The following is an 11,438-nucleotide window of genomic DNA, read 5'->3' as shown; positions in this document are numbered from 1 at the left end:
CCCAATGCCACTTTCCAGTCCCAATTCCCAGTGCCCAGTCCCAGCTCCCGGTGCCCAGTTCCAGCTCCCGGTGCCCAGTCCCAGCTCCCAGTGCCCCTTCCCAGCCCCAGCTCCCAGTACCCTGTCCCAGCTCCCAGTGCCCAATGCCACTTTCCAGTCCCACTTTCCAGTGCCCAGTCGCAATTCCCAGTGCCCAGTCCCACCTCCCTGTGCCCAGTTCCAGCTCCCAGTGCCCAGTCCCAGCTCCCAGTGCCCTGTGCCACTTCCCAGTCCCAGGTCCCAGTACCCTGCCCCAGCTCCCAGTGCCCAATGCCACTTTCCAGTCCCAATTCCCAGTGCCCAGTCGCAATTCCCAGTGCCCAGTCCCAGCTCCCGGTGCCCAGTCCCAGCTCCCAGTGCCCCTTCCCAGCCCTGTCCCAGCTCCCAGTGCCCAATGCCCCTCCCAGTGCCCGCCCCCGCTCCTCCCCGCGGTCCCCCCGCCCCGTGCCCGCCGTTCCCGTTCGTGCCGTGCCGTGCCCGCCGCCGTTCCCGGCTCCGCGGGGCAGAGCGCGGCTCCCGCGGCGCCATGTGGCTGCAGGCGCTGCTCTTCCTCGCCCCCCTTCTCCTCCTCCTCCTCGTCCTCCTCTCCCTCCTGCTCCTGCCGGTCCCGGGCAGCCGTAACCCCTTCGCTACCGACAGCCGCCGCCCGCCCGCGCCGCTCGTCACCGACAAGGCTGTGCGCAGGACAGTCGTCAAGACAGGTACGGGACCGCCGGGGCCACCAAACCCCCGGGGTGGCACCAGCAGCCCGGGGTGCCATCGCCCCCAGGGAGGATCATCCCCCGGGACAGCACACCCGGGCTGCCATCAACTGCCCGGGCTGGCAGCGCCCCCGGAGCGACATCCCCCCAGGATGGCACCGCCGCGGGTGTCACGGACCCCCTAAGGGTGACATTGGCACCCCCGGGGTGGCACCACCACGAGTGTCACGGATCCCCCTAGGGTGACATTGGCACCCCCAGAGTGGCACCGCCGCGGGTGTCACGGACCCCCTAAGGGTGACATTGGCACCCCCAGTGTCATCCCGGGCTGGCAGGTCCCCCGGAGCGGTGTACACCGTGGTGGCACCACCACGGGTGTCACGGATTCCCCTAGGGTGGCATTGTCACCCCCAGGGTGTCACCACCCCGTGTGTCACGGACCCCCCCCAGGGTGGCATTGTCCCCTCCAGTGTCACCGGCCCCGGAGCGACATCCCCCCCAGAGTGGCACCACCGCGGGTGTCACGGACCCCCGCAGGGTGGCATTGTCCCCTCCAGCGTCACCGGCCCCAGAGCGACATCCCCCCAGAGTGGCACCACCGCGGGTGTCACGGACCCCCCTAGGGTGGCATTGTCACCCCCAGGGTGTCACCACCCCCTGTGTCACGAACACCCCCAGGGTGGCATTGTCACCCCCAGGGTGTCACCACCCCGTGTGTCACGGACCCCCCCCAGGGTGGCATTGTCCCCTCCAGTGTCACCGGCCCCGGAGCGACATCCCCCCCAGAGTGGCACCACCGCGGGTGTCACGGACCCCCCTAGGGTGGCATTGTCACCCCCAGGCTGTCACCACCACGGGTGTCACGGACACCCCCAGGGTGGCACTGTCACCCCCAAGGGTGTCACCACCCCGTGTGTCACGGACCCCCCCAGGGTGGCATTGTCACCCCCAGGGTGTCACCACCCCGTGGGTCACGGACCCCCCCAGGGTGGCATTGTTCCCCCCGCGGTGCCACCCTCTCACGGCGGTTTCGGGGGTCCCCCTGCCGCGGGTGCCCCCCGGTGACGCCCCCGTTGCCCCGTTGCAGTGTTCTCGGCAGACAAGGTGCCGGCGCAGCTCGATGCCATCGTGGTGGGCAGCGGCATCGGGGGCCTGGCGGCCGCGGCGCTGCTGGCCAAGGCGGGCTGGCGGGTGCTGGTGCTGGAGCAGCACGGCAAGCTGGGCGGCTGCTGCCACACCTTCACCGAGAAGGGCTTCGAGTTTGACTCCGGTACCGTTCGGGGCCGCCGGTTCCCCCCCCTGGAGCCGAGGGAGGGGCACGGGATACCCTCGGGGTGGGAGCTCCCCTGCTCTTACACATTTTCCTGCTCTTCACCCCCAAAAAAATCCCCTCTGGGTGTGGGATAGCAACGCCCTGAATTCCCCACAGCCAGCCCCTGTGTGGGTCCTGGTGTGGGGGATGTCACCTCAGGACACTTTGTCTTGCTGGCAAACTTCTTGTGGCAAGACAAAGTCCGGCCCTGCGTGTCCCCGAATGGCTGGGTTTGATTATTTACAGCACAGGTGGACAGCAAAGTGTGACAAAACTCCAAAATTACCAGCTAAAATCACTGGTCAGTGCCATCCGCCCCAGCTGGGTGAATCCCAGATTTTCCCTTTCCCTTCCAGTGCCATCCACCCCAGCTGGGTGAATCCCAGATTTTCCCTTTCCCTTTCACTGCCATCCATCCCAGCTGGGTGAATCCCAGATTTTCCCTTTCCCTTCCAGTGCCATCCACCCCAGCTGGATGAATCCCAGATTTTCCCTTTCCCTTCCACGTGGAGCAGATGGGGTGGGGGTGGATAAATAAGAGGTGGCTTTGGGGTGGGAAAATGAAAGAAAAAGGAGGTGAAAATAAGGGAAAAAAGAGGAAAACAAGGGGGAAAATGTCTATTTTAGGGATCCACTATGTGGGGGAGATGCAGGAGGGCTCCCTGATGCGGTTCCTGGTGGACCAGCTGACAGATGGGCAGCTGGAGTGGGCCCCACTGCCAGCCACCTACGACGCCGTGGTTTTGGGGGACCCCCAGGGTGCTGGCAAAACCTTCCACATCCATTCTGGAGAGAGGGAGTATTTCCAGAGGCTGAAGGAGCAGTTCCCTGGGGAGGCGGCGGCCATCGACGAGTTCCAGCGGTTGGTGAAGGTGGGGAACACCAGGGGAGCTTGGATCTGGGGGGGTCACACAACGAGGGGAGCCCCCCTGGCACCTGCATGCTGGGCACCCCCAGGGAATGATGCATCACCCCAAAAGTGCTGGGAAACACACCAATCAGCAAAATCGCCCCTTTCTGCCTCAAAAATGCAGCGTCACAGATGTTTTGGGGGAGATTTCTCTAAATGAGAAGTTGTTTGATTTGGGGCGGAGTCCTTTTCTCAAGAACCATTTCTCTGGGCAACTTTTTGGGGAAGTTTTTTGGGAGGACCTTTCTGGAAGAGTTTCAGTGGGGAAGCTTTTTGGCAGAAGCTTCTCTTGAAGGAGGTTTTTGAGGGAGCCAGTACTACCCTTGCCCACAGCTCCCCAGGCTGCCTGGCAGTGAATTTAAGGGGAAAAAATGCTTTGGAGGAAATCTGGGGTGTGTCTGAGCCCCCAGCTTCTCCCCACAGAGCGCCGGCCGTGGGGCTGTGCTGCTGGGGATCCTGAAGATGCTCCCCAGGTTCCTGGCCAGGCTCCTGATCTGCTCCAGGCTGCTCCCACGCCTCTGCTCCTTCTCCCAGCTGGCCTCACGCAGCCTCAAGGAGGTGGTGGATGGTCTCACCCCCAACCCCGAGCTCCGGGCTGTCCTCAGCTACATCTTCCCCACCTATGGTAGGTGACCAGGAGGCCCTGGGATGATGTTAAAGCCTTTAGAAACAGAAAAAAGGTAAGAACCCCCTTTTGTGGAAGGTTTGCAGGAATGTTCTGGTGGATGCTTCGGCAGCATCCTTGTCCCCAAGTCACTGGCAGGTGACACGTCCCCGTTGCTCATCTCCATCTCTTTCCCTCGGCGTTCCTCATCTTCCCCGTGGGGTGACATCATTCCTGTACAAGGGAATGTTCCAGAACCTCTCCTTTCCCTCCACCCCCTCACCTGGGCTTTGCTCACAGCCCCCCATGCCTTGGTCAGGTTGGTGACCACGGGTTTGCCATGGGGACACCCACACCCAATGTCCTCCCTACTCCTCCAGGTTCCTCACCTTCCTCTCAGTGTCACGTCCAGGGTGCTCCTCATCCTAAAACCTTTAGGATAAGCTCCAAACCCATGATTTGCCCAAACCCCTGGTGTGGATTTGCCCCTTTTCCCCAGGTGTGCTCCCCTCCAAGGCCAGCTTCTCCATGCACAGCATCCTGGTGAACCACTTCCTCCACGGCGCCTGGTACCCCAAGGGTGGGGCGGGGGAAATCGCCTTCCACACCATCCCGGTGATCCGGAGGGCTGGAGGCAACGTCTTTGGGAAGGCTCCGGTGCAGAGGATCCTGCTGGACGCCCAGGGCAGAGCCTGCGGTGAGCACCTGCCACGGGGCTGCTCCCAAAGGGGGGCTCCTTTCACCAGCACCTCATCCTTCCCCCTCTGCCTTTCCCCCGCCAGGTGTGAGCGTCAAAAAAGGCCAGGATTCGGTGGATATCTTGGCTCCCGTGGTCATTTCGGATGCCGGGATCTTCAACACCTACGAGCGGCTGCTGCCGGCGGAGGCGCGGGCTCTGCCAGGTGCGGCTCACGTTAATCCCACCCTGAGCCTCAGGGGAAAGCCGATTTACCAATTAACCCTGGCAAACCTCCGTGGCTCCTGTGCCACAGCCCTCAAAACCCAGCCCTGGCCCGCTCGTTTTGCAGGGGTTTTTCATTCAGCTTCAATTAATTGGCTGTGGTTGGCAAAGTCCTGGTTTGGTGCGAGGATTCCCTAAGGAAAAAAAACACACTGCAGGGCCCTGAAATTCGTGGGAGCTGGAATGTCCTAGAAAATCTGGAAGGGGCAAGGATGGGGGAAAGGGGACAGATGTGCTTGGGAAGGGTCACAGCTGGGTGGAAGGGTCACAGTTGGGTGGAAAGGGGATGGTTGTGTGGGTGGGAAGGGTCAGGGTTTGGTGGGAAAGGACCAGGATTGGAGAAACCACTTCTTTGTATCCGAGGATCCTAAAAAAGCCTGATTTCCCTCAGAACACACTAACTGCCCTTTTCCCTGCACGCTGCAGAGATCCAGGCCCAGCTCCACATGCTGTCCCCTGGCGAGGCGGGTTTCACCGTCTTCGTCGGCCTCAGCGGCTCGAGGGAGGAGCTGGGGCTGGAGCCCACCAACTACTTCATGTACCCGGGGAACGACCTGGATGGAATGTAGGTTTGGCTTCACCTTGGATGTGCTTGGTTGAGCGTAAGGAGATGAATTCCTGGGCAGTGACTCAGCCCCAAAGGAGGATTCGGGGAGAGCTGTGCCCTGAAGCCCGGCTCAGCCCTTCCCTCTCATGCAGGATGAAGCGCTACCTGGCTTCGTCCAGAGAAGAAGCTGCCAACAACATCCCTGTGCTCTTTGTCACCTCGCCCTCAGCCAAGGACCCCACCTGGGAAATGAGGCACCCCGGTGAGGCTGACACCACAAATGCTTGTGAGGGGTTTCAAAACTCCTCTTGGGGTTTGGTGGTCCCAAACAAGGAGTTTCCACTCAGCTATCCATGGCCAAAGCTGGGCAGGGCTCATGGAATGCAGTCTTTGGGATGCCTGGATGAAGGACACGGAACCCCAAAGATCTGGGGGGTTTGGATGGGGAGGGTTGGGGCAGCGACAGGGTGGGATGAGGGTGGGCACAGGGACAAGCACCCCAGCCTTGTCCTCCTGCAGGTAAATCCACGCTGGCCATCGTCACCTTCGCCAGGTACGAGTGGTTCGAGGAGTGGAAGGACAAGCAGGTCCACAAGCGGGGGGATGACTACGAGGACCTGAAGAAGACTTTTGTGGATGCCATCATGCAGACTGTCTCCAAGCTCTACCCTCGCATCGAGGGCCGGGTGAGGAAACACAGGGGTCAGGGGTCCTAAACTCGGGGTTCAGGGGTCCTAAACACGGGGTTCAGGGGTCATAAACTTGGGGTTCAGGGGTCCTCCAGCTCCCCTCTACCAGATGACCAAGGAATCATGGAATGGTTTGGGTTGGAAAAGACCTTGAAGCTCATCCAGTTCCACCCCATCATGAGCAGGGACACCTTCCACCAGACCAGCTTGCTCCAAGCCCCATCCAGCCTGGGCAGACCTGGATGACCATCCCAGGATGATCCTGGCCAGACCCAGCAGCCAGGAACTGCCAGGAAATCCATCCCAGGCCGTACCCCCACAGCCAGGTTCCTGCAGAGGCCTCCCCGTGCTGCTGCCCCTGCAGACCACCCTGTCCCTGTCCCCCTGCAGATCGAGTACCTCTCGGGTGGCACTCCCCTCACCAACCAGCACTACATTGCCAGTCCCCACGGCGAGTTCTACGGCGCTGACCACGGCATCCCCCGCCTGCAGGCCGAGGCCATTGCCACCGTGAGGGCAGACACGGCTGTGCCCAACCTCTACCTGACAGGTGACAGGGCCACCAGTGTCCCCAGAGGAGGAGAACTTTGGGAGACAGGGGTGTGGGCAGGGAAAACCTTCCTGAAATGGAACAAAGGGAAGAGCCGCTGTGGGGCAATGGGATAACGCCTGGAAAAGCAGAATTCCGTGTCCCAGGGGAGGAGGGAAGGGCTGTGCTCCCCCAGCTCTGGGAGGTTGTCCCCCTGCCCAGGGCACGGTGGGGATTTCCTGCTGGAGCCAAGGGAAGGTCAGACAGGGAGGGGGTTGTGGGTTCAGACCCCAGGGATGGTGTGGGGCAGCTGGAAGGTGATGCCCACACCACCACGCGTGGCTGGGATGGAGTGGGGAGTGGGAACTGCTCACAGGGGGACCTCCTCTGCTTCTCCCTCCTTTCAGGGCAGGATTTGTGCCTGGGGGGGTTCATGGGAGCCCTGCAAGGAGCCATCATCTGCGCCAGCACCATCCTCAAGCGCAACCTCTACGCGGACGTGGCGTGGCTGAAGCTGCGCTTGCAGGCCACCAGCTCCAAGAAGGGAGACTAAAGCCTGCCATCCCCCCACCAGGGACCCCTGCCCCCCAGCACACCACCCCACCTCACTCTCAGCTGCCTCACACCTGAAGCAGACCCGTCTCTGTGCCAAGCTGAGGGATTTCATCCAGGATGATTCCCATTCCCAGACAGATTGTGTTGGACCTCACCCCCACCAAAAAAATGCATCCCCTTCCTCCATCATGCCCAGTGCTGGTTCCTGGCCATGGAGAGAGTCCCCAAGAGATGTTGTGGCCAGGAGAGAAGTCAAGATAACCCCAAATTGGGTGGCACCAGCAGCTGCCATGGCTGCTTGATCCCATCAGGATCACTGACCCCAGCCAAAGCCCACCCCCAGCTGCAGCCCCCAGCCAAAGCCCACCTCCAGCTGCAGCCCCAGAGCTGTCTGAGAGCTTGCAGACTGCCCAGTGGCTTCCAGAGCCATTCCTGGGAGCAGCAGGACCCCAGCCCCCCAGTATTCCCAGTGTTTGGGTGCTGCTCTCCCCCACTGCCCCAAGGCATCCGTGGCACAAGCTCACGCTCCTTTAGCCAAAACAAAGTCCTTCTGTCTGCTGGTAAAACTTGGGAACAGGATGAAAGTCCTCTCCAGATGGGAAGGGAAGCACGTGAGACTGGAAGTAATAAAACAGTGATCATGATCCTGGGATTTGTGCCTCATGATGGGTCAGTGGGGCTGGGGGTTGTGAGGGAGAAGGGGAAGCAGAATGGAACGTGGAACAGAATGGAAGGGGAAGGGAGCTGTGGCTCAAAGCCCATGAAACTCACACAGATATTCCAGATTTGGTCACAGGAGAAGTGCCCAGTGCTCACCAAAATCCCCTGAAACGTCTTTGTCCAGGTAAAGCAGACAAAGATGAGAACTTCCCACTTTTTCCTAGGTCTGGGCAAAATTGGACTGGCACAGCACGAGGTTTTCAACTGCTGCCAGTTAAATCTGATTTAATTGTGGGTTTTGGTCCCTCCTTGATCATTTCCTCACTCCCCAGCTTCCCACCACAGCCCTCCATCCCAATTCTTTTATGCTCCATGCCTCTTTTTTGGTGCTTTCCCTACAGGTGTCTCTCCTTCAGGGTACAGCCTCGGTCATCCCCAGTGTCCCCATCTCCCCTGGGGGTTTGTGCCCTTTACTGGGAGTACTGGGGCTGAAACCACCCTGTGTGCCATGACACAGAACATCACTGGCAGCAAATATTCCTCCCAGACACCAACTGGATGTCGATGCCTTGATAGAAATTAGCCTGAAATCCCCCCCAGTGTGACATTTGGGGACAGAAACCCCCCAGGGCAGGGCTGGGACTGAGCCCCTTGGCAGACCCTCAGCTCCCCTGAGGCAGCCTCAGCCTCTGCAGCTGCTCTCTCCACCAGGTCCAGGACAGCCAGGGAGGGGGAGCAGAGCCACCTCCACTACTTGAATTAGACCACCAAAACCACTGAACTGTGCTAAACATCACAGCTTTGAAACTTTGTTTCAATCTAATTAATAATTTAAAATAGTATTCTTAAAAGTAATTTAGGAATAAATAAAGGGCTCTTTTCATCATCATCATCATCCTGCTGATGGAGCAGGAGGAAAACAAAGCCCAACTGCTGAGCAGTGTGAGTGAGCAGGGAATAGTGTGACTGTGCTGGAAAGGAGCCCTGGAAAGAGGCTTGAAGGCTGATCTGGCAAAGAGGGCTAGATCACTCAGCAGAGAGATAATTCAGTGATGGGATGGAATTTGCAGAGAAAGTGAGCTCTGCCAGGAGAGATCACCCAGAGTCAGCCTCTTGGGGAGCCCACGGGCACAGCAGGGAACTGGGGAGGCTGCTCTGGCACCTCCAGCCCAGGTGAGACCCCTCCTGCAGAGCTCCCCCCAGCTCTGATCCAACATAAGAGGGATGTGGAGCTCCTGGAGCAGGTCCAGAGGAGGCCATGGAGCTGCTCCAGGGCTGGAACCCCTCTGGAGCCAGGCTGGGAGAGCTGGGAATGTTCACCTGGAGAGGAGAAGCTCCAGGGAGAGCTCAGAGCCCCTTGCAGGGCCTGAAGGGGCTCCAGGAGAGCTGGGGACAAGGCATGGAGGGACAGGACACAGGGAATGGCTCCCCACTGCTAGAGGGCAGGGCTGGATGGGAGATTGGGAACTGGGAATTGTTCCCTGGGAGGGTGTGAGGCCCTGGCACAGGGTGCCCAGAGCAGCTGTGGCTGCCCCTGGATCCCTGGCAGTGCCCAAGGCCAGGCTGGACACTTGAAGCACCTGGGACAGTGGGAGGTGTCCCTGCCATGGCAGGGGTGGCACTGGGTGGTCTCTAAGGTCTCTCCCAAACAGGAGACAATGTTCCTGTCCCTCCTCTCCCCCCTGCCAGGAGAGATCACCCAGAGTCAGCCTCTTGGGGAGCCCACGGGCACAGCAGGGAACTGGGGAGGCTGCTCTGGCACCTCCAGCCCAGGTGAGACCCCTCCTGCAGAGCTCCCCCCAGCTCTGGTCCAACACCAGAGGGATGTGGAGCTCCTGGTCCAGAGGAGGCCATGGAGCTGCTCCAGGGCTGGAACCCCTCTGGAGCCAGGCTGGGAGAGCTGGGAATGTTCACCTGGAGAGGAGAAGCTGCAGGGAGAGCTCAGAGCCCCTTGCAGGGCCTGAAGGGGCTCCAGGAGAGCTGGGGACAAGGCCTGGAGGGACAGGACACAGGGAATGGCTCCCACTGCCAGAGAGCAGGGATGGATGGGATATTGGGAATGAGGAATTGTTCATTGTGAGGGTGTGAGGCCCTGGCACAGGGTGCCCAGAGCAGCTGTGGCTGCCCCTGGATCCCTGGCAGTGCCCAAGGCCAGGCTGGACACTTGAAGCACCTGGGACAGTGGGAGGTGTCCCTGCCATGGCAGGGGTGGCACTGGGTGGTCTCTAAGGTCTCTCCCAAACAGGAGACAATGTTCCTGTCCCTCCTCTCACCCTGCAGGCTGTGCATCCTTCCTCAGCCCTGCAGATCCACGTTCCTGCAGGCTCCTGCTTCACTCCCAGCCTGCTGCAGACACGGGCAACACCTGAGTGACCAGCAGCACCTTGTGCCCTGCCACACGTGGAGAGGAAGGGACAAGCTACAGGAAAACCAACCCAAAAATTCCTCTGGGAAGGTGAGGGGCTCAGCCTGTTGGGGGGAGGGTTTAACAAGCCAGGTCCTCTTCCCAGGGACCCTCTGCAGAGCAGGAACTCTGATTTAGGCCCAGTGACACCCAACCTTCCCCCAGCAGCTCCGAGGAGACCCAAACCTGCCTCTCCTCCTGCTTTCCTCACCCCAAACAGCTCCAACCTTGCAAATGCCATCTCAGCCATTTTGGTGGTTTTTTTTAAATCCAAACCAATGGTCCCAGACCATGGAATTTGTCATGCAGAGGCAAAGCTGATGTGTTTGCTTGGCTGGTGCCCTGCCCGTAAGGAAAATACCTGCTGTGAGATCAGCTCAGGCTCACCTGTTTGCTCAGGAGGCCGTGCAGGACTCAGAGCCTTCAGGAGAAGATGAGATAAAACAAACCCGGGGTGGTTCATGGGGTTTGCAGGCTGGGCTCACTGGGAGTGCATGCAGCATTTCACAGATCCCTGGAATCTTCTGGGCTGGAAAACCCCAAGACCACCAAGTCCAGCTGCCAAGGCCACCACTGACCCATGGCCCCAGGTGCCACAACAGCTGCTAAACCCCCCCAGGGATGGAGTCTCCACCTCTGCTCAGGACCTGGACTGCTGTTTCCATAGAGGAATCTTCCCAAAATCCAGCCTGAGCCTGTCCTGGCACAGCCTGAGGCTGTTTCCTCTCATCCTGTCTCCTGTCAGAAGAGCCCAACCCCCAGCTGGGGAAGAGTTGCACTCTCTTGAGTTGCACTCAAAGAGGGTTGAAGGGCACAACTGGGTGCCCACTTTCACCCAGTTTCACCCAGTTTCTCATGCATGAGAGCTCCTCCACCCTCAGGGCCTCTCTGCTGAACTGCCTCTATCAGAATGTCTCAATCCTGCCCTGATAAGCAGAGCCCAACCCAGCTGGCAAATCATTTCTGAATTTATTTGGCATTATTTCCACTCGTGGACTTTGACCCCCACATGCACATAACCCCACGGGCACTCCCCACCCCTGGGGTGCCCCCTCTGCTTCCTGCACCAGGGACAAGACCTGACCTGAGGGGCTGTTCCTGCCCCACCACGCCTGCCAAAGTATTTTGGGGCCTTTCCAGCCCTCTGAGATCAGGGTGAGGGCAGGCAGGGGCTTCAGTGCAGTGGGTTTTTTTGGGAAATCACCCTAAGGACACAGAGCAGAGCAGTGCTTTGAGCCTCTGGCAGCAAGGCTTGGAACTGGGGGGCTCTGTAAGGTCTCTCCCAACTCCCCCATCCCCAATTTTCACTCTTTTTTTCCCTCCTGCAAGCTCAGCAGCCCATCCCCAGGAAAACCAGCGGCGCTGCCTGCTCCCAGCTGGGATTGGAGGAGCATGGAAGGCAGGATTTCCTCCTGGGAGGGAAAGGAGGCGGGGAAAGGAGGGACTCTGTTCCACTCCCGGCAGGAAACACTCCCCTGAGCAGCCTCAGCATCACTGGGGGCCGGGCACCTTCTCCTCCCTGTTCCA

At 59.9% G+C, this 11,438-nt stretch overlaps 1 protein-coding gene across 1 annotated transcript; it reads left to right on the top strand.

The window, feature by feature from the left end:
• Positions 1-482: 482 nt before the first annotated feature.
• Positions 483-7,491, top strand: RETSAT (retinol saturase). The gene is made up of 11 exons (XM_041424665.1): positions 483-740; positions 1,828-2,010; positions 2,680-2,924; positions 3,386-3,587; positions 4,066-4,263; positions 4,349-4,468; positions 4,954-5,092; positions 5,227-5,336; positions 5,594-5,760; positions 6,154-6,313; positions 6,700-7,491. Exons 1-11 carry the CDS (start codon positions 566-568, stop codon positions 6,843-6,845), a joined length of 1,845 nt encoding a protein of 614 aa, XP_041280599.1. The 5' UTR covers positions 483-565; the 3' UTR covers positions 6,846-7,491.
• Positions 7,492-11,438: the final 3,947 nt, after the last annotated feature.

Source organism: Onychostruthus taczanowskii, unplaced genomic scaffold (genome assembly GCF_017590055.1).
Source record: "Onychostruthus taczanowskii isolate IOZ18803 unplaced genomic scaffold, ASM1759005v1 scaffold84, whole genome shotgun sequence".
Classification (NCBI taxonomy): domain Eukaryota; kingdom Metazoa; phylum Chordata; class Aves; order Passeriformes; family Passeridae; genus Onychostruthus; species Onychostruthus taczanowskii.
Note: the sequence above shows the minus strand (reverse complement) of the source record. Positions and strands in the feature narration are given on the sequence as shown.